This window comes from Elephas maximus, chromosome 1 (assembly GCF_024166365.1).
Source record: "Elephas maximus indicus isolate mEleMax1 chromosome 1, mEleMax1 primary haplotype, whole genome shotgun sequence".
Taxonomy (NCBI): Eukaryota; Metazoa; Chordata; class Mammalia; order Proboscidea; family Elephantidae; genus Elephas; species Elephas maximus.
Window position 1 is genome coordinate 13193293 of NC_064819.1, and position 27649 is coordinate 13220941.

Sequence of the window (27649 nt, forward strand, 5' to 3'; positions counted from 1 at the left end):
GTGATTTAGAATATTTTACTAGCTGTATTTTAAAAAGTATCAAGAAACAGGTGAAAATAATCTTAATTATGTGTTATTTAATTCAGTACCTCCGAAATGTATTTATTTCAACATGTAATCAGTGTTAAAAACGCATCAGTGAGATATTGTCCCTTCTTTTTGTCAGGCTAAGGCTTTGCCATGCAGTGTGAATCTGGCCCTTACATCAGGTCTCAGTTGGGACAGGCCACATTCCAAGGCTCAATAGCTACATGTGCCTGGTGGTCCACACTGGACAGCACAGGTGGACATGGTGAAAGGTCTTAAAGATCAGTGGGGAGAAATGGAAGGGTTTTGAGCAGGGGAAGCAGGAGCATGGCATTCCAGATTTGGATATTAGAAGAGTGACAAGCCAGATCTACATCTTAGAAAAATGGTGTTTATCAAAAATGTGGAGGACACATTTCCAAGCAGGGATGAATGAGGCAGAGGGGCCAGAGATAAGGTTTTTGCATATTGCTGTAAGACTGGTCAATCTTTAAGGAGGGCAATTTGCCAATACTCTTAGAACTATGGAGCCCTGGTGGCAGGGTGGGGAAACCCTGGTGGTGTAGTGGTTAAGTGCTACGGCTGCTAACCAAAAGGTAAGCAGTTCAAATCCACCAGGCGCTCCTCGGAAACTCAATGGGGCAGTTCTACTCTGTCCTATGGGGTCGCTATGAGTCGGAATCAACTGGCAATGGGTTTTTTTGTTTGTTTGTTTTTGGTGGCACAGTGGGTAAGTGCTCAGCTGCTAACCAAAAGGTCGCTGGTTCAAATCTCCTCGCTGCTCCTTGGAAACCCAAGTTTCTACTCTGTCCAAAAGGGTCTCTGTGAGTCAGAATTACTCTACTGCAATGGGTTTGGTTTTTCATTTGGTTTATCATAATTATAATTGCATATACAGTTACTTTATGATTCTGCTTTCCCATTTCTATGAATTTCCCCTATCAATATGGTAGTACCTGCCTGTGGTTACCTATATATGAGGTTGTACATTACAGCCGTATTTATAAAAGGTAAAAAATGGGAACCCCCTCTTTGATGGTTAAGGTTGTGTGTCAACTTGGTTGGGTCATGATCCTCAGTGGTTTGGCAATTTGATGGCTTTTTAATGACATAGTAAACTTAATAATGAGATATGATATATATAGTATGATCACCTCCTGGATGAGATCTGTTGTGAACAGCCAGTCATTTGAAAGGGAGTTTCCTTGGGTGTGTGGACTTCCTGGCAAGGCTCACTCTGGCTTGTGCTCACTCTGTATCCTCTTCATCTGACCTCTGATCCTTGGAACTTGAGCTAGTAACTCACCTGCTGTCTTATGGGGTGTTCCTGGGATTTGTCGGCCTCCGCAGCCTGTGAGCCAGAGGCCTCCTGTCTAACCTTCTGATTTTGGATTCGCCAGCACTTGTGGCTACGTGAGTCAGGAGATGCCTCCAGCCCGACCCATGAACTTGTGACTTTCCAGCCTCTCCAACTGTGTGAGCCATTTCTTTTATGTAAATCTCTCTGTGCATTTATATGCTGCACTGGTTTTGCTTCTGTGGAGAGCCCAACCTAAGACACCCTCAATGTCCATCCATAGCAGACTAACAGTTAAATAACTTCTAGCATATTTATGCAATAGAATACCATGAGCTGTAGGAATGATGAGGAAGCTCACTGTGTACTAATATGGAAAGATTTCTAGGATACATTAAGGGGAAAAGTCAAGCTGCTGAAGAGTAGGTATACAGTGCTACCTTTTGTGTAAAAATACCTCTGGAAGGATATGGAAATAACTAATAACATTGGTTATCTCCAGTAAGGGAAATTTGGTGAGGGGATTGGGAGTAGGGCTAGAGGGAGCCATTTTCACTTTTTGAATGTCATGCTATTTAGACAACAAATGTCATACCTTACAAATGATGAGATGTAAAATCAGAGTCATTTAAATCTTTCTAAATAGTGTACTGCCATAGCCCAGGCAAGAGGCACTGAGGCGCTGAAGGGAGGCAGCCTCCTGAGCAAGGAGGGTAGGGGCGTATTTGTAAGTGACTTAAATGGTAGGACCAGTTGCACCTGAGAGAAAAGAGATGGTTCAAGGCCAATTTCTAGGTTGCCCACTTGAGTGGGTAAGTGACGTATTATTTACTGGACAGTGAAATCTGGGGAATAGAGCATGCTTTTTTTTTATTTTGTGGTGAGGTGGATGAGGACGAGGGAACGATGGATTTAGTTATGTATAAGCTGAGTTTGAGGGGTCTGTGTGACATCCAGGTGGAGTTGAAATGTGATGCTCGGGAGAGTCATTGCCTAGAGATGCAGATATGGGAGTCATGTGTACAGGTAGAATTGAAGCCATGGGAGTGGATGAGATCAGCCCTGGAGAGTATTTTTGAGATGAGAAATGACCATCAGACGGAATCCCAGGGCAAAAGAGCCCAGGAGAAGGGTCTATGAATGCAAAATGACAAGCAACAGAAGAGCCAAGGAAGGATGGCACAGCAAAGCCAAGAAAGCAGTTTCAGGAATCAAGGAGTGAAATACAGGGGCAGATAAAGATTAGGATACAGGGTAGTTCATTGGGGTTAACCACCTGGAGGCCACTGATGAGCCCTTTCAGAGGAATTTGGGGGTGAGATGCGGAGCCAGACTATAATGGTCAGAGTGGGCAGAGGGATAGGAGGAGAGTCAACTATTCTCTTTAGAAATTTGCCTGCCTATAAAAAGAAGGAAACAGTGATGGAAAGTTGGGAAGACTTTTCTTGTTATTGTTTTGTAAAATGGAAGAGGTTGAATGTTTTGGGCTATATGCCTCTTGTTTCTAATTTCTTTGGGTTAAATGGGTGTCACTACCACTGCCCGGTGTATTCCTGGACTTTTGAGCCTGGTCCGAAAATAACAAGTGCAACTACATCTAAAGGAAAGTCCACCAGAAGCCGACAGCCAAAGCAGACACGGAAGTCTTCCTTCTTTGGTGAAAACAGCAGTGCCTTCTGGAGGCAAATATGCCTCTTGTACTTACATTTTAGGATTATAGTAGACCTGAAGCTTTTCCTCAACAGGTAAGAATAGTGCTGTAATGTTGTAGATAGTTTTACAAAATGTTTCTATTGCAAAGCCGGAAATCATTTCAGAGGACTAAAGATAGCAATATGTGTGAGCATCTCTATCTTTAAGCATTTCCATCAGCATTCTTCTAAAACTTCCTATCTATTGTATGGAAAATCATTAAAATATAAGTTTTCCTGGAGTTTCTGATTTTTATTCAGATATTCACCTTTCCTAGTTCGATCAAGGATATTTATCACAAACCCAATAATATACATACCTCACAGGTGCAGTCCAGTTTCCTCTTTCTTCAAACCCTCTGGTGGTCTTCATTTACTCACGAGCCTGGTTCCTCACTGTTTTAGGTCACTGTGCTCAGTCTCACCACTCTGTATCATCGTCCTTTGCTAAATATGTAAAAGTCTGCTTCAACCTTCAAAGCCTGGCTCTAGTGTCACCTTCTCCATGAAGCTTTCCTTGCTCCATCCCATAAGCTCATTCCCGTCTCTGAGCTGTGATGATTTCAACTGGAACTTCTCCTGTAGAAGATAGAGGGTATAACAGTAGTAATAACAGAAAAACAATGTGTGATTCTTCACCAGTGAAACTGAAAACTACTAGAGATCAGAAATCATGTGTGTCAACTTGCCTGGGCCATGATTCTCAGCAGTTGTGATGGAGTTTGGCAGTCGAATGATGATGTGATCGTTTCCATCATGAGATTTGATGTAGTGTGATCACCTCTGTGATGGGATTTCCTGTGAGTTGCCAATCAGTTGAAAGGGAGTTTCCTTGAGGGTGTGGCCTGCATCTAATATAGGTGGATTTTCTGGTAAGGCTCTGGTGGGCTTTTGCTCACTTTGGATTCTGCAGCTGGCTCCTGTTCATCTGACCTTGGGTTCTTGGGGCTTGAGCTAGCATCTTACCTGCCATCTTGCATGCTGATTTGGGGATTTGTTGGTCTTCACAGCCTGTGAGCAAGAGCCCTGCTTTCTGACCTGCTGATCTTGGTTTTGCCAGCCCCTGTGGCTGTGTGAATCAGGAGAAGCCTCCAGCCCGACCCACAGACTTGGGACATTCCAGCCTCTACAACCGTGTGAGCCATTTACTTCGTATACATTTACATACTTTCTGGTTTTCCTTCTCTAGAGAACCCAGCCTAAGACAGACGGTGTGCCATTTTTAGTTGCCATTAAGCTGATTCCAACTCATGGCAACTCCATGTGTGCGGAGCAGAACTGCTCCATAGAGTTTTCAAGGCTGTGACCTTTTGGAAGCAGATTAGCGGGCTTGTCTTCTAAGGCACCTCTGGGTGGGTTTGAACTGCCAACCTGTCAGCTAGTAGTCAAGCACTTAACACAGAAGGAGTACCATCCAGGGACTCCTTCTGACTGTGTATTCTTACCCAGTTCCCTAAGATGCTGCTCATTGCATTCTTTCTATTCATTCCTAGAAGTGGGAAGGACAGTCTATGTTTGGAAACACAAACAACAGTACAGACATCAAAAGGCTTCAGGATGGACCCTTTCATGGTAAAAAGCATAAATGCATATAAATCATAAACCTGGATCAGCAGGTGATTAGTTCTTCCTGTAACACCAAGAAATCCTGGTGTTTCCGTTACACCTGGCATTCTCATTTGGGCTTAGTAGCCCAATAAAAGTTTTATCCCTGTTATTTTTTTATTTGCACCATGTGGAAAATGGTAAATCAAGAATATGCTAATATAGTCAGCAATGTCAACTTGAGGATGGATAATTTTTTAAATGTCACCTCAGTATCATGTTGATTCTCTCCACTCATTCACAGATTTGGCTTTTGTGAAATAGAGAAGGAGAGTGAAGGGGGAGGAATAAAAACAAGGGAATAGAGAAGAGACACCTTGATTGTTAAAGCTGAAAGTTCCACATTAAAGCTTGTGCCATGAAATAGGCAACTGAGAGTGGGTCCTTACTGGTGGGTGGGTAGGGGTAGGTGATGCGTTCATGTCTTCATGGCCTCTGTCTAAAGAAACTCTACAGGTCTTTGGAGATCGGAGATCAGTCTTGGCCAGTCTTTGGATCATTTTGGCCTGTGACCTTTGGGCACTGTTAAACTGCAGCCCTTTGTCTCATCCTGAATGGAAGTGTATCTGCCTCTTGGGAAGTGGGTAGGGTCATTGTGTGTGCTAATATTTAGTATATCAAGGGTTTCAGATACACAGAGGAAAAAGCACCCTCACCCCGACTTAGTGCTTTTAGCTAGATTTCTGCTGTTTTGTGTTATTAGTTGATATTGTTACAGTGATCTGCAGACTTTGATTTCAATTTTCTTTAAACCATTTTCATTTCTCATAGGGTGCTGAAGCAGCAGATTATGATGATATATCAGGTAGGATTGCCTCGCTATCGCTCTCGTTTCACAACAGCTCGGCTCAGGCCTTTCCTCAGTGGACAGAGGGGATACACAGGTGCTCAGGTGTGTGGCTCTAGACCTCATAGAGACCCCAGCACATGTGTCAGAAAGGGAGCTGCTTCAGAAGCACTGAGACACCAGCAGGCATGTTTTCTTAGGGCCCCCTCTGATTCCTTCCTTTGGCTTCAAGATGTGGGACTCTTTTTAGACAGTATGTCTGCAGCTGAATTTGGCCTCAAGTGGTGACCTACTTGATTGTCACTTTGCTCAAAAAGGTCTGTAAGAGCCAAATGGAAACTGTTTACTCCTAGGAGATGGCTCTCTTGAGATTTTCAACCAAAGTTCAAAAAGACCTGATAACCAGCTTGCAGCTTCTCTCGGGTAGTCAAGGCTACCAGAGCTCTTTATATGTTGTTCAGTTTAGAGAAGGTAGTTCAAATAAAATGTAACTAATTTCCACATTTAATCTATTTTAGAATGCACATTTTTCACATTTTAATATCTCTTAACTAAGGCCTTATCAATTGATGGCATGTCTTGGTTTAATTTGCATCATTTTTCCTTTTACAATGGCAGGTAATAACGATACCTTGGACTCCATAGAATACAATGTCACAGGCTGGCTTCTCCAAGAAGCAGAAGCTGAGACAGAGTTAGGAGTGCAAGGGTTTATTGTGAAAGGAAATGTGAGGAAGCAGGGCTGGACAGGCACAGCCATTACCTGCAATGAAAACCTGACAAAGTTCCTACCATCCCAAGACTGCCCAGGAGAGGACTCCCATGTTGGACATTAATGGTCTTTCTCAGCCACAGATAGGGACTGCCCTGATAATATGTGACCTTGGCTCAAAAGCTGAGGTGGACCCTGAAAGGTCTGTCAGATGGAGGCTGTCATATGGTCATCTTTCCCCCTTCATTACCAAAGTGAAGGCAGATCTGAGCAGTACAACTTCTTGTCTGCTACATATAATGAATTAATTTTAGTCCATAAATTTTAATTCCACTAAAATTGTGCCAGAGCCCTGGTAGCGCAGTGATTAAGAACTCAGCTGCTAACCAAAAGGTCAGCAGTTCAAATCCACCAGCTGCTCCTTGGAAACCATATGGGCAGTTCTACTCTGTCCTCTAGGGTCACTACGAGTCAGAACCGACTCCATGGCACCTAACAACAACAACAACAAAATTGTGCCACAAAACCAAAGTATTATGAAGAATGACTCCCTGTAGCAGTCATTGTAAATGCTCTCCTCATTTGCTGCCCCAAGGTACCCAGGGGGAGCCCTCAACCAATGACTGGTAAAACTTGGAAAAATATCCCAGCTCCTTTACCCCTATGGTGGTCCAACTCTGAGGCTCATGATCTACACCTGCTTCTGATGTTCCCCCGATGGAGTACAGCTCCATTTGCTTCGTAACACACCCTTTATTCACTGTCTTCCTTTTGTTGTCTTAATTTTCCTCCTCATGCTTGCATACCCCTAGTGTTTTAGGGGTCACTTTGCAAATAAACTGCTCCACTTAAATCCTTGTCTCAGGGATTGCCTCTAAGAGAACCTAAACTAAGATACTGATAAAATTAAAAGGTCTGAATAAAACATTCACATGTTTTTGACTCATAAGTAAGTCTTTCCCAATATTTGTTCATTAACCATGAATCCTCCCAACCTCACCATTTTAATACAAATTATGAAAATGCATGAGCCTCCATACCTACAGGTTTCTCACCACAGTCATTATGCCATAGTAGCTACCATTTATTGAGTGCTTACTATATGCCGGGCACAAGGCTAAAACTTTACGGGTGGCCTGCCATTGGGTATCCATGGTCTAGTTATATGTCTAGATGAGAGGGAGAGTCAAGAAGGAGACTAGAGGAAATTCATATCTCTTCTGCAAATAGGAAATTCAGTCTCCTTATGTGAAGTGGAATTACGTCCTTTTCAGAGGAACTCATGCTCATTTCTTTATTTTATATCTTCTCTTTTTTTCTAGACATGACGCTTTCGGAGAAAATTATACTTGGTAAATTTCTATTAATTAAAATGACTTCAAAAATTTTTAAAATAGGAGTATGGTCCTTGGACACTCTTTTAGCTCAGTGATGAAGTCACCCCGGAGGTTCACCATTCAGCCAAAGATTAGGCCCATAAAACAAAACAAGACTGAAGAGGCACACCACCCCAGGGACAAGGACTAGAAGGCAGGAGAGGACAGGAAAGCTGGTAGTAGGGAACCCGAGGTCAAGAAGGGAGAGTGTTGACATGTTGTGGAGTTGGTAACCAATGTCACAAAACAATATGTGTACTAATCATTTAGTGAGAAGCTAGTTTGTTCTGTAAACTATCATCTAAAGTACAGTAATAAAAAAAGGGAAAAAAAAGAAAGTTCCATTTCAGCTCCGCCCTCCAAAATGGTTAAAATGGCAAATTGTTATATATATTTTACCACAGTAAGATCATTTTCTTAGTCACTGACTGGCATTATCCAGCTTGGAACTCTCTGGATGTCCTGTTATTTGGGGCGACTATTGTTGAAACCACTTCTAGCCAAAATTTCTGTTACTTGTAGATGAACGTGTTCTAACATAAAATACTTCTTTTCTTTGTTTTGGAAAAAAAAATTAGAAAGCCTGAACTGCACTAGCTTTTGCTGGAATAGAGAAGAAAGAAGTACAGGCATACTTTGTTTTACTGCGCTTTGCAGATATTGTGTTTTTTGCAAACTGAAAGTTTCTGGCAACCCTGTGTCGAGCTAATCTATCGGCACCATTTTTCCAACAGTATGTGCTCACTTCATGTCTCTTACCACATTTTGGTAATTTTCACAATATTTCAAGCTTTTTCATTATTATTGTATCTGTTATGGTAATCTGTGATTAGTGATCTTTGATGTTACTACTGTAATTGTTTTGGAGTGTCATGAGCCACGCCTGTATAAGATGGTGAACTTAATTGATAAATGTTGTGTGTGTTTTGACTGCTCTGCTGACCAAATGTTCCCGTCTCTCTCCCTATCCTCAGGCCTCTCTATTCCCTGAGACAGGACAATATTGAAATTAGGCCAATTAGGAACCCTACAATGACCTCTAAGTGTTCAAGTGAAAGGAAGAGTTGCACATCTCTCGCTTTCAATCAAAAGCTAGAAATGATTAAGCTTAGTGAGGAAAGCTCGCCGAAAGCTGGGACAGGCTGAAAGCTAGGCCTCTTGTGCCAAACAGTTAGCCAAGTTGTGAATGCAAAGGAAAAGTTCTTGAAGGCAATTTAAAGTGCTACTCCGGTGAACACACAAATGATAATAAGAAAGCGAAACAGCCTTATTGCTGTTATGGAGAAAATTTTAATGGTTGGAATAGAAGGTCAGATCAGCCACAACACTCCCTTAAACCAAAGCCAAGTCCAGAGCAAGGCCCTCCTCTCTTCAGTTCTATGAAGGCTGAGAGAGGCGAGGAAGCTGCAGAAGAAAAGTTTGAAGCTAGCAGAGGTTGGTTCACGCGGGTTAAGGAAAGAAGCTGTCACCATAATATAAAAGTGCAAGGTAAAGCAGAAGCCGCAGCAAGTTATCCAGAAGACCTAGCTAAGAATTGATGAAAGTGGCTACGTTAAACAACAGATTTTCAATGTAAATGAGAAACACCCTTGTATTGAAAGAAGATGCCATCTAGGCTTTTCATAGCTAGATAGGAAAAGTCAATGCCTGGTTTCAAAACTTCAAAGGACAGGCTGACTCTCTTGTTAGGCGCTAATGCAGCTGTTGACTTTAAGTTGACGCCAATGCTCATTTACCATTCTGAAAATCCTAGGATCCTTAAGGATTATGCTAAATCTACTCTGCCTGTGCTCTATATATGGAACAACAAAGCCTGGATGACAGTACATCCGTTTACAACATGGTTTACTGAATATTTTAAGCCCACTCTGAGAAAAAAAAAAGATTGCTTTCAAAACATTATTGCTCATTGACAATGCACCTGGTCACCCAAGTGCTTTGATAGAGATGTACAGGGAGATTAATGTTGTTTTCAAGCCTGTTAACACAACATCCATTCTGCAGCCCATGAATCAAGGTGTAATTTTGACTTCCAAGTCTTATTATTTAAGAAATACATTTTGTAAGGCTATAGCTGCCATAGATAGTGATTCCTCTGATGGATCTGGGCAAAGTAAATTGAAAATCTTCTGGAACAGATTCACCATTCTACAAAAAAAAAAAAAAATGCTGTTAAATATATTTATGATTCATGAGAGGAGGTCAAAATATAAACATTAACAGGCGTTAGGAAGAAGTTGATTCCAATCCTCGTGGATGACTTTGAGGTGTTCAAGACTTCAGTGGAGGAGGTAACTGCAGATGTAGTAGAAATAGCAAGAGAAACAGAATTAGAAGTGGACCCTGAAGGTGGGTCCGAATTGCTGCCATCTCATGAATGGGTGAGAAGTTGCTTCTTATGCAAAGAAAGTAGTTCTCTGAGATGGAATCTACTCTTGGTGAAGATGCCGTGAACGTTGTTGAAATGACACAAAAAATTTAGAATACTACATCAACTTAGTTGGTAAAGCAGCAGTAGGGTTTGAGAGGATTGACTCCAATTTTGAAAGAAGTTTTGTGGGTAAAATGTTATCAAACAGAATCACATGCTACAGAGAAATCTTTCATGAAAGGAAGCGTCAACCGATGCAGCAAACTTCATTTTTGTCTTATTTTAAGAAATTGCCACAGCCACCCAACCTTCAATAACCACCACCCTGATCAGTCAGCAGCCATCAATGTCAAGGCAAGACCCTCCGCCAGGAAAAAGGTTATGACTCGCTAAAGGCTCAGATGATGGGTAGCATTTTTTAGTAATAAGGTATTTTTTAAATTAAGGTATGTACATTGTTTTTTGAGACACAATGCTATTGCACACTTAATAGACTATAGTATAGTATAAACATAACTTTTCTATGCATTGGGAAACCAGAACATTAGCGTGACTCACTTTATTGCAGTGGCTTGGAACTGAGCCTATCATATCTCTGAGGCATGCCTGTACTTTTTTTTCCAAAGTAGATGTTTCCATTGTTACTTGATTAGGGTCTGTGCCCTGGAGCTGCTGAGCCAATGAAACATACTCTAAGTCAGAAAGAGTAAGAAAGTTTATTAAGGAGACGCATGCATTACCAGGGACCCGGCAGCAACACCGGCTGTCTCTATGGAGTCCCCAAGAGCAAGTTTACATTAGAGCTTATATAGAATGTTGTCACAAGGGTTACAAGTGTCTTTGTAGTTCCCTGCCAGACATTTCTTTATTAGGCTGAAGATACACATATCTGATACCTGGTCCAACTTTCCTGTGGGGGTTGTAGGCCACAGGTAGCCTGGACAGAACAAAAGGCTATTTGCATCAGTTTAAAACAAAGAACAACGTCATTAACATTTGGTCAAAACGAAGTCATTAACAGAGGTATGTGAAGGAGGCAGGCAGAGGAAGAACAATTTTTAGGTTTATCGTGGCCTTAGTTATGTTAAGCTCTCAGTTGCCCATTTTGAAAAAGAAGAAATTTTGCTGGGGGTATTGGAGTCACCAACAGGACAAACAGGAGGCGGAGCAACTGCAACAACAGAAAGGGAAAGAAGCAGGAAGAGAGGATGGCTGCCTGTCGCTAAAAGTTCTTTGGGGAATGCACTGGATTCTAAAGACAAAACCCAAAAGATCAAGGGCGAAATGAATGATAAAAATGAGACCACGGAGAGAAGTGAAAAAAATTTTTTTTAATTGTGTTTTAAGTGAAAGTTTACAAATCAGGTCAGTCTCACAAAAAAATTTACATACAACTTGCTATACACTCCTAATTGCTCTCCCCCTAATGAGATAACACAGTCCTTCCCTCCACTCTCTCTCCTCCTCTCCATTTGGGCAGCTTCTGGCCCCCTCTGCCCTCTCATCTCCCCTCCAGACAGGAGATGCCAACATAGTCTCATGTGACCACTTGATCCAAGAAGCTCGTTCTTCACCAGTATCATTTTCCATCCCATGTTCCAGTCCAATCCCTATCTGAAGAGCTGGCCCCGGGAATGGTTCCTGTCTTGGGCTAACAGAAGGTCTGGGGACCATGGCCTCCAAGGTCCTTCTAGTCCCAGTCTGACCATTAAGTCTGGTCTTTTTATGAGAATTTTGGGTCTACATCCCACTGCTTTCCTGCACCGAAAGGTAAAATTTTTGACAGTTTGCCCTCCTGCCCATACCCCAAAGTGTACAATTTATTGACAGCAATTACAATAATTGGTTGTGCAACCCTACCCTTAATCAATGCGATACTTCCATCACCGTTAACCCCCCTTTCCCTCTTCCTGCTGCCGCTGGTGACCACTAGTGAACATTGTTCTCAAATTTCTCTTAACCACAATGACTTCAACATTTTTAAAAATGAGAGTCTGTTGTATAAGGTCCTCCATAATAAATTTGTTTGTATCTCTACCCTGGTCTCTCCAGAGCTGGAAGGTCATACTAAGTCTCAGAAAATCTTCATAAAAATACCGACTCCTGAAATAAGGGTATGGGTTTTGAAGAATGACCTCACCAGACATGTTGATGTTGTAGTGAACCCATCTGATGAAGACCCATATGTGGGAGCGCAGGCCCTGGTGAACCCTTACAGCCCCGAAATCCAAGAGGAGAGCCAGAGCTTTGTTCCCAGAAATGGTAAAGTACCAAATGGTGAGATAGTTATCATGGGAGCAGGATAATGTGGAACTCTGAATTTCCTATGCAGACAAGTCCCCAGATTACAAAAGAGTTCCGTTCCTAAATCTGTCTTTAAATTGGATTTGTATGGAAGTCGAAACAGTTCTGTGAGGTTTGTATGTAACATTATACATTAGTCAAGTGTTTTTCTTAGTGTATACTACATAGTGTACCTTTCCCTGCATAAAAAACATTAAAGAAATACTTCCAGATACACTAAAACATCTTTAATATAATAATACAGTAATAATAATAATAGTGTTTTGATGTGTATTACAAAGGAGTGCCCATTTGTTATTATGAAGCATTGTATGTACCTCAGGTTTTTAATATAATAGGCTTTATGGGGGTTGGTTTGTAACTATGGGTTGTAAATAACTTACATCCAACAGCGTATATGTCCATGGTCAGATAAGGTAAGTAGGATAAATAGAACTTGGGGCAAATAGAATTTGACATTGTGAAATCTAACTTTGCATACAAATTTAGCACTAAATTTTAATTTTTAGCTATAACCTCTAAATCCAATTACTTTTTTAAAATGTTTTTATTTTGGTGGCGGTATACACAGCCAAAGCTATACCATGTCAACAATTTCTACATGTACAATTCAGGGACACTGATTACGTTCTTCAAGATCTGCTACCATTCTTGCTATCCTTTTCCAAATTATTCTACCACCATTATCTTAAACTCACTTCCCCCTTAGTTTCCCATCCAACCTTTTGAGTTGCTGTTGTCAATTTGATCTTGTAACCAAACGCCGCTCGGGTTCTTGTCCTACTAGCCAATTGAAATAAGACGGACAGTGATTGCAATGGAAACAGAAAGTGGCAAGTTTATTGTCTGCCCATACAAGGAGCGCGTGGGGTCTAGTGACCTTAAGGCCACGTGCTCGCTGACTAAGGGGGCTGGGGAGCTTTTTGTTTCCAATGGCGCCAGGAGGTTGGGTTTGGTACCCGGAATTTTCTGCCTTTAGCCCTCCCATGCCTGTATTTGCAGGGGGGCGGGGGTGTCAGTTGAAGGATATGATTTCAATCTGTGCATGCTTCAAGGTGTAGCTAGGGCTAGTCAGTGGATGGAGCCACTACCTGCTGCGACTTCCTGCTCAAAACAAGCTTGTGGTTAGCAAGACAAAGAGGGGGGTAAGGGGTGTTGATTAGGGTTTTCAGTATGGCTGAGCAGCCTGTTTCAGTCTCACATAGATAATTCATTAAAGAACATGCTCAAAGCAGATGTTGTTGTTAGGTGCCGTCCAGTCGCTTCCTACTCATAGCGACCCTGTGCACAACAGAGTGAAACACTGCCTGGTCCTGAGCCATCCTTACAATCGTTATGCTTCAGCTCACTGTTGCAGCCACTGTGCCAATCCACCTCACTGAGGGTCTTCCTCTTTTCCGCTGACCCTGTACTCTGCCAAGCATGATGTCCTTCTCCAGGGACTGATCCCTCCTGACAACATGTCCAAAGTATGTAAGGCACAGTCTCGCCATCTTTGCCTCTAAGGAGCATTCTGGTTGTACTTCTTCTAAGACAGATTTGTTCGTTCTTTTGGCAGTTCTTGGTGTATTCAATATTCTTCGCCAACAGCAGATAGACTTTACTAATTAAGATAAACTGTTTTTTGCTTCAAAGCAGATTTCAGGGGATAGTTTTGGTTTAAGATTTGAAGTTGATAGCTTATCACAGGCAGTAGTTTTGGGGGTTGATGCAGCCTCAGCAGCTCCAGAAAATCAGCATTTCATTGAGAATTTCAAATTCTCTTTCAATCTGCTCCCCTTTGATCAGGATTCTTCTACTGAGTCTTTGTAATTCTAATTACTTTTCAAAATGTGTTTTCTTCTAACATGAAATGAAACTACAGTCCCAGTAAACTGATTTTTATCGTAGATGTCATGACATTTCTTAAGGCTTGTGGGTAAACGCCGTAGAGTTCAGAAACTTCAGATTTTTCTACAACTCCTGGAACAAACAAGAACCATCAGGGTTAAAAACCTACCACCTATGCTGGTAACAATTACATACCAACTTTCTTTGAAAATCCCCAAAGGAGAACTAGTATCCCATGTCCAGGATTTCCCAGAGGAGAGTTCAGCCTTGGTTGAGTTTTCCAACTACAAATGTAACAGCGATTTTTCTTTTCCCTTGACGTTTAAAGTGATTGTTAACCATTTGATGCATGAATGAAGTCAGATTAGGGGTCACACAGATGGTTAAGAAATCCACACATGTACTGGGATATGCTATGAATTAACTTGAGGCTTTGAACAGATCTAACTGAAATAATTGTGTTTTCTGTTTTGTTTTGTTTTGCGGTAACAAAAAAAATCAGGCAACTATAAAATTTCCCTTGGCCCCCAAGTCCCCGTCAGCTCCTTCTTTATCTCTTTGCTTTCCTTTGCAGCAAAATTTCTTGACTGAGTTAGTCTATACTCATCCGCATTTCCTCTCTTCTCATTATTTCTTACATCCACTCCGGACAAGCTTTCACCTCCACCATTCCACCAAAACTGCCCTTGTCAAAGTCATCAATGACCTCTACGTTGCTAAGCTCAATAACCACTTCTCAGCCCTCATTTTACTTGATCTCTTAGCAGCATTGGACATAACTGGTGGTTCCTGCCTCCTAGATATAGCTTTTTTTTTTTTTTAATTTTGCTTTAAGTGAAAGTTTACAATTCAAGTCAGTTTCTCATATAAAAACTTATATACACATTGTTATGTGATCCTACTTGCTCTCTCTACAACGTGACAGCACACTCTTTCTCTCCACCCTGTATTTCCCATGTGCACTCAATCAGCTCCTGTCCCCCTCTGCCTTCTCATCTCTCCTCTAGGCAGGAGTTGCCCACATAGTCTCATGTGTCTACTTGAGTTAAGAAGCACACTCCTCACCAGTATCATTTTATGTCTTATAGTCCAGCTTAATCTTTGTCTGAAGAGTCAGGAATGTTTTTAGTTTTGGGCTAATGGAGAGTCCAGGGGCCATGGCCTCTGAGGTCCCTCCAGCCTCAGTCAGACCATTAAGTCTGGTCTTTTTACTAGAATTTGAGGTCTGCACCCCACTTTTCTGCTGCTCCATCAAGGACTCTTCGTTGTAGATACACCTTTTCATTTGCTGCTAGGACACTACTCTGGTTTTTTCTCTTCCCTCATTGACTGTTCATTCTGAGTCTTCTTTCCTTGTTCATCTTCTTTCCCCTGACTTTTTAATGCTGGACTTTGTCCTTGCTTCTTTTCCCCTCTTGGTCTATATTCAGTCCCTTGGAGATCTAGTATAATCTAATGTGTTCAAATATCATCTTTGTGCTCATCATTGGGCAAATTTGCTGCAAAAGACCTCTTTAAAAATTTAAAAAGCGAAGATGTCATTTTGATGACTAAGGTGCATCTGACCCACCATGGTATTTTCTGTTGCCTCATATACATGCAAAGATAGATAATGAGAAAGGAAGACAGAAGAGGAACTGATGCATTCAGATTGTGGTGGTGATAAAGAATATTGATATACTGTGGACTTCCAGAAGCATGAACCAATTAGTCTTAGAAGAAATACAGCTACAATGTTCCTTAGAAGCAAGGATGGCAAGACTTCAATTTGCTTACTTTGGACATGCCATCAGGAAAGACCAATTGCTAGAAATGGACATCATGTTTAGTAAAGAAGAGGGCCACCAAAAACAAGGGAAACCCTCAATGAGATAGATTAACACAGTACCCACAACAGTGGGCTCAAACATACCAATGATCATAAAGATGGCACAGGACCGGACAATGTTTTGTTCTTTTGCTCATAAAGTCACCATGAGTCAGAGCCGATTCAGTGGCAACTAACAACAACAATGTGCTCATGATTGCCAATTTGTATCTCCAGGTGGGACCCTCTCCTGAACTCCAACGCATTCACTGCCCACTAGGTGTCTTCGCCTGGTTCTCTACAAACATATGACATATAAACATAACATGTGTAAAACAAGGTTCTTTGCCTTCCACTCTCTACTCCACCAACTTGTTCTGTCTACAGGCTTTCCCATCTCTGTTTTATAAACAAATGGATTGGTCCAAAACAGGTGTTTCTGCCTCATCCTTTTAACTTAAGAAAGAAAACCCAGCAGTATAACAGTATAGAAGACATAGTGATATCTGGATTCTCTCAGAGGGAAAGAAAGAGGAGTGGGAAGAGAGTAGGTCCTTATGTTTGCCTTTTCTCCAGGAGCCAGCCTATTTTTTTTAATCCATTTTCTTTCTTTTCAGGTATCTTTGGGACTGTCTCTAGCACTCAGTTTGGAACACATGAAATGAAAATTGGTGCCATTGCTTTCCAAGTTGCTATTGGAGATATCACCAATGAAAGAGCCGATGTAATTGTGAATTCAACAACTAGAACATTTAATTTGAAATCAGGTATTTTCTTTAAGCAATTTACTTTACTGTAACTATTCACATGACTAAAATCTGGAAAGCAAATTATGACTAATACTGCCCTGAGTAGTCAGAGAGTGTTGTAGAATATACATGGGCCCTGGAATCACAAAGAACTGGGTTTGAATCCCAGCTATGCCTTTTGTATTGTCTGGTCTTGGACAAGCCACTTAAGCTCTCTGAGTCTCGGTTTCTCTTCAAATGCCTAGCTCCGAGAGGAGGAATAAATGGGGTATAACTGATGTAAAGGGCATCATACTATGTTGGACCACAGTAGGCACTTAGTCAGTGTCTGCTCTCATTCCCTCTACAGCTCTGAACTATTAAAACTGCCATACTTATAACTTAGTAAGTTTTAAGTTCCTCTACTTTTATATCCCTTTTTATATATCTCAGTTGACATACACATCTCATCTCCTGTAACGATTCACTTCTCTACAATATGCTGACCCAAAGGCAAAACCCGTTTTCCTTAATTTTCAAAAAAAATGTTGAGCTGAAAAGCAAATTAGTTTCCTGAAAAAAACCCAATGAATGCTTTGAAGGCCAGAGTAGCAGGGGCATGGGTCTGGGGACCATGGTTTCGGGGGACATCTAGGTCAATTGGCATAATAAAATATATTAAGAAAACATTCAGCATCCCACTTTGGTGAGTGGCACCTGGGGTCTTAAACGTTAGCAAGTGGCCATCCAAGATGCATCAATTGGTCTCAACCCACCTGGAGCAATGGAGAATGAAGAATACCAAAGAACAAGGTAATTATGAGCCCAAGAGACAGAAAGGGCCACATAAATCAGAGACTACATCAGCTTGAGACCAGAAGAACTAGACAGTGCCTGGCTACAACTGATGACTATCCTGACAGGGAACACAATAGAGATTCCCTGACACAGCAGGAGAGCAGTGGGATGCGGACCTCAAATTCTCATAAAAAGACCAGACTTAATGGTCTGACTGAGACTAGAAGGACCCCAGAGGTCATGGTCCCCAGACCTTCTGTTTGCCCAAGACTGGAACCATTCCCAAAGCCAACTCTTCAGACAGGGATTGGACTGGACTATGGGATAGAAAATGATACTGGTGAGGAGTGAGCCTCTTGGCTCAAGTAGACACATGAGACTTTGTGGGCAGCTCCTGTCTGGAGGGGAGATGAGAAGGCAGAGGGGACAGAGCGTGGCTGAATGGACATGGGAACACAGGGTGGAGAGAAGGAGTGTGCTGTTTCATTAGGGGGAGAGCAACTAGGAGTACATAGCAAGGTGTATATAAATTTTTGTACAAGAGACTGACTTGATTTGTAAACTTTCATTTAAAGCATAAAAAAATGGAAAAAAAAAAAAACGTTGGGCTGCCCCCGTTGGTGTGACAATTTTGAGCCTCCCAACATATGTCTGCTTACTTAGAACTTTTTCCCTGGGTGATGCAAACAGTTAAGCGCTCCACTACTTAGCCAAAAGGCTGACAATTCGAACCTACTCAGAGGCACCTTGGAAGACAGCCCTGGCGATATGCTTCTGAAAGTTCACAGCCTTGAAAACCCTATGGAGCCATTCTATTCTGCACATTTGGGGTTGCCATGAGTCGGAACTGACTTGATAGAAACTAACAATGACATATATACAACACACATACATACAATTTTTGGGATGGTCAAATAACTAACATTTATTCAGTACTTGCAGTGTGCCAGGTTCTGTGCTAAGCACTTTTCATTGCATTATCTCCCTGTGAGCGAGGTATTACAGCAGTCTGTGTGTGATGGATGAGGAACTGCTTAGTCACACTTTAGCTAATAAATGGTGAATTTAGCACTCCAAGTCATCTGTCAAAATGTAAAGTCCATGATTTCGGCCATTCAACCTAGCCGTCATTAGATGTGACTAGTCGCATCGGAAGAGTCATTGACCTGAAGCCAGCCAACTATTTGTTTACTTGTGAAAGAAAACAATAAAATTAAATAAAATTAAAGAACTTAAGTACCATGCTGTATTTTGTTACGGTTTTGGATCCATGCTTCTTGTTAGTAAAAAAAAAAAATATATTTTTCACTTATATTTATAATTTAATTGAGTAGAATGCAAAAATTTTCAAACAACTGTAAAAATACCACTGTACAAACAGTAACAGTAAAGTTGCAGACCCTGGACTTTCAGCAACTATGTAGTGCCATCAGAATATGGATCAAATTGTTTACCCATCAGCCAGCAAATGAACATTGTTATAGAAAGGGTGGTCTAATGGCGTTCAAAAGGGTGAGTTGAACAAAAGTCGAATATACAAGAGGCACTCATTGAATTCTAACTGATGCTTGTTACCATCGACATGTCTTATTTAGGGGTGTCCAAGGCAATTTTAGAAGGTGCTGGACCAGCTGTGGAAAATGAATGTGCTATAAAAGGTATGGTCACATGTTACTTTTGGCTACAACCTGCTGAAAATTAGAGGACCTATGGGAACTAGGGAAACCCTGGTGGCATAGTGGTTAAGTGCTACAGGTGCTATCCTAAGGGTGGGCAGTTCAAATCCACTAGGTGCTCCTTGGAAACTCTATGGGGCAATTCTACTCTGTCCTATAGGGTCACTATGAGTCAGATTCGACTCGACGGCACATAACAACAACAGTATATTGGAAGAGCTGGGGTTGGAAGGCAGAGCAGAGAATGAAGCCGGGGTTGGGCTAGTTGGAAAAGGCTAAGGAGGCTGCCTGAAAGGGGAAAGCAAGTGGGACATCCAAGGGTCAACAAGGAAAACTGGGTGCTCACAAGGACAGCAGGGTGAGGCAGGCAGGGATCCACTCCCCTCCCCTGTCGTTTTGCTGGGGCCCTGCTGTACTGAGAGAAGCCTGAACCAACTGGGCAGAGCCTTCCAACTGCTCTGGTAATTCCATGTGCCCAAGATCTCCCAAGGCCCTGAGAGAGGGAGAAGTTACTATCCTTTCAATCTCTGCACCACAGAGTACTTAGCTTTTACCTCCTTGAAAAATTAATCTGGCTGAATAAGTAGAGACTATTCTTCTGGCCTGGTGGAGTGAGAGTTACAGACCATGGAGACTGACTGCCTGGGTTCACATCCTGGGCAATCTTGTGCTACTTACTTTACTTCTCTGTGCCTCAGTTTAATCTGTGATATGGAGAAAACACTATCTCCCTCGTAGGCTTGTTTTGAGGGTGAAGTGAATTAGTAATGCAGGTAGAGTGCTTTTGAAAAGTACCCAGAATACTCTACAACGTATTTATTGAGTTAAAGAATGTGTTGTATCCCCACAATGTTCACCCTTTAGCCAAAGATTACACAGGCCTATAAAACAAAAAATAGCTCGATCATGTAAATGAGACCAAACGGGCAACACCTGCCCAAAAGCAAAGACAAAAAGCAGGAAGGGACAGGAAAACGGGACAAATGGAAACAGGGAAATTGGGGTGGAGAAGGGGAGAGTGTTGACACATCTTGGGGATTGCAGCCAGTGTCACAAAACAGTTTGTGTAGAAATTGTTAAATGAGAAACTGATTTGCTCTGTAAACTTTCACCTAAAGCACAATTTTAAAAAAGTGTAAAAAAAATACAAACAAAAACTTTAAACAAATAAATGGACATGTAAGTGGACACTAGTACCTTCATGTGGAAACCAACCTTTATCCAGGAAAAAAAAAAAAGAATGTGATTGTAAAGAGAATGGATCTTTCCCAGGTCCAGTGAATGAAAACCAGCGGGAGCGAGGGCAGCTGGGCTTGATCAGAAATCTCTGCTTTTTCTGATGTCAGCTATTATCATTTTCCCGTAATCACAGTGTTGCTTCGAGTAACAATTTGCTTTATTGTCTGTCTTTTTTTTTCAGCTGCACAGACTCGCCGTGATTTTATAGTTACACAAGGGGGATGCTTAATGTGTAAGAGGATAATTCATGTTATTGGGGACAACGATGTGAAGAAGACGGTCTGTAGCGTTCTATGGGAGTGTAAAAAGAGGCACTACGCGTCAGTTTGCCTTCCAGCCATCGGAACAGGTCTGTAGTCTCTTATCAACCTAAAATTCTAAATCAGACTCTTTTAGACTGCATTTCACCCTTAATGAAATTAATACTGAGTCAATTTGAAGGTAGCAATAGTGATGTAACTCGGAGAATGGGCAATCATTTAGATCCCGAGGGCCTCATCTGTGGGGTCTCAGCCTCTTTCATCCATCTTTCTTCTTTATTATATGTTCCCTAAGTATTTTTTTCATGTTTGGTCTTTAGCTTCATGGTTTTCTCACTTTTCCTTTTTTTTTGTTTTCTTTTTGCCTTTGCGGGATTCGTTTGCTTTCATTGCGTCAGTGACGATTTCTGCACCCATTCCCAAATCAGCATTTTTATGCCTCTCTGGGATCTACTCTGTGAGGTTTTCCTGTTGCCAGAAACTTAATGACATCAGAATCCAAGCTCATCATCCTCCTCCCTAAATAGACACAATGGAGTTCTTTAGTTTTCTAGCTTCCTTTCCTTGGTGGTGCCATGATCCTCCCAGTTCCCCTGGCCTGTCTCCCTTGCTTTTTTGTGTCCCCAGATCCCTACAGGTAGCAAGTCCTGATGAATTTTCCAGAGCGTTGTTCAGTTTCAGCCTTCTTTCTCATCTCAGAACCCTTCATACACCTCCCACCTGGTTTACTGCAGTGTCTCAGTTATCTCGTAGTTCATGCGTTCAGTAAACTGAAATACTATCACTGAGGCCCTGTGCACGGCGCAGGGAATAAAATCAAGAGTAAGGAACATTCCTTACCCTTAAGAACAAGCTCGGGTTCATCCTATTCACAGTTTCCAGGAACACTGTCCTTATCATCTGTATATCATACCATAACTTGCTCTTTTTAGTTGAGAATGATGCTGCTGACCCCGTAATTAATTCACACTCATGTCACTGTCATTTTCATGGGCATGTGGGAAGTTAGGGGTTGGGCAGTATCTGCAGCCACAGGTTACTATTAATCTAAGAGGTTCTTTTAGAAACTCCTGGCCTTAGAGTCATTGTTACTATCTTAGCCCAACTCTGTTGACTTCATTCTGCTTTCCAGATTAAGACTGAATGCCTTCACCAGGCATTCCAGGCCCTCCCTGCATGAATCCCAGGACGCCCATCCAGTGTTTGCAGCACACTCTTCCCTGGTTTTCCTACTGCTCTCATTACCACCTGTCATTCATAATCTTCTTTGTCTTCCTTTTTACTCCTTTTGTTTATATTATTCTCCTCATCTGGGGTCCTTTCCCACCACCATCTTGCAAATTACAGTTACTACTTTTTTCAAGACCCAGATTAGAAATCATCTTCTCCATTGTTACCATCAGACGTTTACAATCGTTTCTAGAACTCTAGTTGGTTCATTCCTTTCACCTGGTACCAGCACTCTACTACTCTGGGGAAACAGGGTGGATTAAGCCCCGTTTGCGCGAGGAGCTCGTGATTTAGTAATATATGCAGGACATGGTAACCAAGAATGACACACCAAGTGGAGGCCATGGATGTAGGTACTATAATCAGCCATATCATGAGAAGGACTGCAACTAGGTAGGTAGAATGAGCTTGCCAAGGGACTGCATAGACAGAAGAAGGCTGAAGCCAGAACAGAGAAAAACACCTACGTTCTGACTGTGAGCAAAAAAGGAGGGAAAGTCAGCAAAAGAACCAAACAAATAATCTTAGGCAGTAGCGGAGAAGGAGAGCGACTGCGAAGTCCCAGAGGAGGAACTGTGAGGGTCTGTGAAATGCTTGTATCTTGCCTCCTCAATTATGAATACGTTATGACATGCTCAAGAGAAAAACCGTGTGTTTTAATCACCTCCTATTCACCACTGGTGAATTACCACCCTAGTTAGGGAGTGGCCAAACATGTGACACCTGACTCTGGACAGATGAGATTAAAAGGAGTTTACTACTCACAGACACAGCCTGGAGGAGGAGGACACTGTATACCACACAGGGGCCGCACTGAGGAACAGAGTGAAGAAGGGCTGTGGGAGGCAGGCTTTGTAGTACCAAGAGGTTGGGGTCCCCCCTGGTTTCCACAGAAGGATATGATTGGCTTGTTTGAATAATTCCACAGGCTGACAGGGAACTGAAACCTGCTACTCAGGGATAAGTAGGAACTGTGCCCAGTCCCTGTGATAAGAGGGGTTGTTTGGCTAAGGGGCCTCACCTCGGGGAGCAGATTTGGGAGGGAAATTTGCAGTTAGGCCATTTGAGGCCCAACACATACCACACCGAGTCTCTTATACCTGTTCTCTGCCCTATTTTGAGTGCAGAATCATTGCTCATTAATTTTGCTGAAGGATTTTATGAATAAAGGTGATTTTGAGGATACATTCTCTTTTCTCAGTGATTCAATAGACAACATTTGTGTGGTGATTTACACTTTCAAAATGTTTCCCAGATAGTATCTATTTTGAGCATCACCAAACGCCCATGAAGTAGCTGGGACAGTTATATTTGCTGTAGTAGTAGTAATAATAATTGCTATCCTTTATTGAGGTTACTTATGTAGTAATTGTTTACTACGTGTTCCAAGTGATTTACATGTAAAAACTCATTCCTCACCATAACCTTATATCAGGTGATCACCTTGTCCAAATTTGCCCGGGATTTTCCTGGTTTTGGCACTGAAAGTACTGCATCCTGGGCACCCTCTCAGTGGAGGGCAAACTGGGAGGGCTAGTCACCTGTGACATAGATCCTGGTCAGCAAAGGGAGTTTACTCTGAGGCTAATGAAGTTTAGGCATTGGGACTTCACTTGCACAGACCTTTTTAAAGGCCCTGAGAGAGGCTCTAACATCTTCACATGGTTATATGATTTAGTGAAACTTCAAAAGTCAGGTATTTTAACCCCCATCAATGAAGACCACTGTCTCCTTCCACTCTGACTTCTCATGAGACTTCCCTTCACGTTGGATGATGGTGGAATTGCTGCAAGAATTGTTGGGACCCAGCTAAAAGCAAGTTGAGTTGAGAATACAATTTTCAGCTTTTTGAAGTTTATCCTTTGTTGTGATTTCTTTTCTTACTATATTCATTTTTACACATAACTTTATATGTCATTTTGTATTCTTTTTCTGAGATGTATAAGGTTCAGGCTCTACAAAACCTAGACCTACCCCTGACTATTAGTTTCCCTATTTTGCAGTTGAGGAACTTGAGGTATTAAAGCACAAGGTCATACAGATAGTAAATGACAGAACTAGGTTCAAAACCAGGCAGTTTGGTCCCAAAACCTGTACATTTTAAAGCATTACATGATTTTTTTTTTTTTACCATTATGCTTTTAATCACTATATTCTTAGCTACCACATTCTAAACTCTATTATCTATTACCTTCTATTATCACTCCAATTTTATAGCTGAGTATAGTGAAGTTTCAAGGGATTCTATGACTTACCCAAGATCACGCAGCTAATACGTGGCAGGACCAGAACATAAATCTGGATCTTCTATACACAAATCACGTGTTCTTTCCTCTGCACTGCTGATGTCCTCAGGAACACACACTAGGAGGACCCAGGCAAGCATCTCAGTAAGAGGATGTTAGAAAGGACTTAATGGATTTGGGCTTCTGTTAGGTGATATGTGGCAGCCTTAAGGAAGAGGGATTCTGCTCTGGACTGGATACTTTCAGGAAGTGGGTATACTTTTATGATTGGGTATGTAGAAGGTAAGAAGAATGGAGTGAGGCTAAAGTTGCGAGAGGTAATGAAGTTGCTCCTGTCAATCAGGATATGAGGATGTTTGGTTATTTTTCCAGTTTGTACAATGTCTATGTTTTTGTCTGTGGCCAGACAAAAAACATTATGGGGTAGTCTTGTTTTTGTCTTAATTCATCGTGGTCACTAGGGCCCATGTTTGATGATGATCTGTGAAATTGTTTGTGTTCGACCAGAGAACACTAAGACCTAGCTTTGAGTCCCAGATCAGCTCCTGCCTGTCAGGGGCTGCTTTCCTCCCTCACAGCGCCAAGAACTGCATTTGCCAAATCTCATGACATTACCAACACCAGCTGAAACTTCTTTTTGTCACTTTTTAATGCTTTTTTTCCCAGGAAATGCCGGAAAAAACCCAGCCGTGGTGGCTGATGACATAATCAGTGCTATTGAAGATTTTGTAGGGGAACATTCCACTGGATCATTAAAAATCGTTAAAGTTGTTGTCTTTCCACCTCATCTGCTAAATGTATTCTATAACAGCATGAAAAAAAGAGAAAGCCTCATGTCACCTGCCTTTCAGCCCACATTCTCCAGGACCTCATGTAAGTTGTTCATTTAAATAATAATCATGTGATTCTCTTTGACATCACTTAGAAAATGTTTGTATGTGAATGCTCATTTTACTTTTCCATCACTTTCTGAACTTTACAGACAACATCCCGTAGGTATGGGAAAAGTACAAGAATTACAGAACACAGTTTTCTGTGGAATGATTATTTTTCTGAGGGGCAAAATGATACCTGGGAGACAGGAGCAGCAAATAAACAGGAAGAAAATAGAAGAGAGGAGAAGGCAGAAGGAGGAGATTAGGCTTTGAGAAGTCTATCCAAAGGTCTTGTTGTTTACTTAGTGATTGCTATTGACCTTCAGTCCCCCTGTAGCTATGAACTAGCTGACCAACACTGGTTTATTGACCAGCCATCTCTAGATAAGTTAGCCTGAGATTAGAAGCTGATACAGGAAGGGAATGACCAGGGTCAGCTGGCTGTACTACACCACAAGCAGGCAGATTCCAGGTTGCTACTCTGTAAGGTGTGTGCTTAGACATTATATGCAAGTACCTGTGCTGACCTGTTCCTCCAGCTTTCCTCCATATTGTGGCCTCTGCACCGCTGTTAAAATAACTAAAAATCCAACCCACTCTTGGAATCACAGTTTTTACCCCATAAAGCACTGTGATTTTGCTAGCAGCCCTGTAGGTATACATGGCCTCACTAAACTGAGAACTGTTGTGTGCCACCTGCTGCCAGTAGGAATTTCCATTCTCTACACGTGTCCCCTGTCAACTATTCTCCTCAATGTGTCACAACAAATAGTACACACACAAAAAGTAAGTAAAAATGAAAATAACAGTTATAATAGTGAAGATTCTTGCAGTTGCAAGTAATAGAAAATCCAGTTTACATTAGCTTAATAAAAATGGAATTCATCGACTCTTTTACTTTTTAATGGCATAAAGGTCCAGGTGTATATGGCTTTAGATGTAGTTTGATCTAGGGGCTCATATGAGGTCATCTAGACCCATCTAGGTTTTCTTTACCCTTCACCCTCTTCTCAGTTGTATTGTTTTTATTCTCAAACTCCACATGGTGAAAAACAGCTGCTTGCAGCATCAGGCCCATGTTTTTTCATGGTCAAGTCTGACAGAAGAGGGAATATCTAGAGGAGATACATACTGGCTATCAGGAAATTGATACCTGGGAACAGAAGTCTCACACGAGCCCTGAGATTCCTTCTGATTGGATCAGTTAAGTCATCGCAGCAGCTAGGAAACTAGAATAACACTGATTGGCCAGGCCAGAGTCGCATGTACCACATGGCAAGCAGAGGGAATCACTATCTGCTGCACATGGACTAAGAGCCAGGGAAGGGTTATCTCTCCCCAAAGTTCAGGATACATTGGCTAGAAGAAGTGGAAAAGAACGCAGGAAAGGAGAAAATAATACACCCCAAGTATAGCATCTAGGAGCCCTGGTGGCACAGGGTTAAGGACTCAGCTGCTAACTGAAAGTTGGTGGTTTGAACCCACCAGCTGCTCCAGGGGAGATGTTGTGGCAGCCTGCTTGCATAAAGATTACAAGCCTTGGAAACCCATGGGCCAGTTCTCCTCTCTCCTGCTGGGTTGCTATGAGTCAGAATCCACTCGAAGGCAGTGGGTTTGGTTATTGGTTTATAAATAGGTGGGAGTTGAAGCCACTGAGTGTGGATGGAATTATTCTTGGCGAGCACGAAGGGTGAGGAGAGCAAAGACTGAGGGCCAGGCCACGATTCTTGTTTTTTAATCCCATTGCTGGAGAAGAGACTATGGTAGTGCACAGGGAAGGGTAAGGGAGGGCATTTATCCTGAATGCCAGAAATGGGAAAGTGGAGGGACACTTATCTTTTAAAAGAGATATATGGTGAAGAGCTCAGGAAGGTGCGTGGCACATGGCAAAAACTTAAAGAAAGGTAGCTACTGTGTTATTTTCCATGAGGCACTGGGCTGTAAGTCTCTACACCAAGATTCTGTTCCTTACTTTAATGGTGACCTTCCCTGTGACACTGGATGAGTTTCCTGGAACTCAGTTTCCTCATCTGTAAACTGTCTAGCCCGGATCACTTTTTGTACACAGACAGAGTAGGTAGCAGAATTTGGTGTGGCTTGCGGGTATGATTTAGAAGTCTTGCCTTTCAATACTCTTAGCTTTAGCCTCTACTCCCTTTTTAAATGCAAATAGCTCTAGGATGTAAAAAAATAACAAGCTTAACCAGGTTTTCAAATGTTGTTAGTATCTTTATGTGCCATTGAGTTGGCTGTGCCAAAGGCAACCCCATATATAACAGAACGAAACACTGCCCGGCCCTGCACCATCCTCACAGTGTTGCTATATTTGAGCCCATTATTGCAGCCACTGTTGTCAATCCATCTTGTTGAGGGTCTTCTTCTCTTTCACTGACCCTCCACTTTTAAAATAATAACCGTATATTTATAAAGGACTCGGCATTCCCTAAAGTGCTTTCACATCCTTTGTTATATGTTATCCTTGTAATAATCCTGTGAGTTGGTAGATGGAGCAGATACTGTAATTTCTCTTTAGAGAGAAGAAAATAAAGACTTACTCGGAAGTAGTATTACTTGTTCAGTGTCCCATGGCTGGTAACAGAGTGAGACTGATCAGGTCTTCTGATTTCAAGCCCTGGCAGCTTTCTACTCTGCAACTTCTTGGCATGGAAAGGGTAGGGGCAAGAAGAAAAACTTCAGTTATTCACTTCACAGTGTTGCCTGCTGTAGTAAGAGGAAAGCAAGCAGCAGTTGCAAAAGGACCCCAAGACCTAGGACTAAAAATCACTAGGC

At 41.9% G+C, this 27649-nt stretch overlaps 1 protein-coding gene across 1 annotated transcript in view; it reads left to right on the forward strand.

Moving 5' to 3' along the window:
* Nucleotides 1-27649, forward strand: part of PARP15 (poly(ADP-ribose) polymerase family member 15) — a 64874-nt gene that overhangs the window by 30167 nt on the left and 7058 nt on the right. The window contains exons 2-9 of the mRNA XM_049878121.1: nt 4509-4587; nt 5392-5512; nt 7442-7471; nt 11919-12128; nt 16425-16574; nt 18929-18991; nt 20430-20597; nt 24651-24857. Coding sequence (XP_049734078.1) covers nt 4573-4587; nt 5392-5512; nt 7442-7471; nt 11919-12128; nt 16425-16574; nt 18929-18991; nt 20430-20597; nt 24651-24857 — 964 coding nt within the window. The 5' untranslated portion in view covers nt 4509-4572. The remainder of the gene's footprint in view (nt 1-4508; nt 4588-5391; nt 5513-7441; nt 7472-11918; nt 12129-16424; nt 16575-18928; nt 18992-20429; nt 20598-24650; nt 24858-27649) is intronic.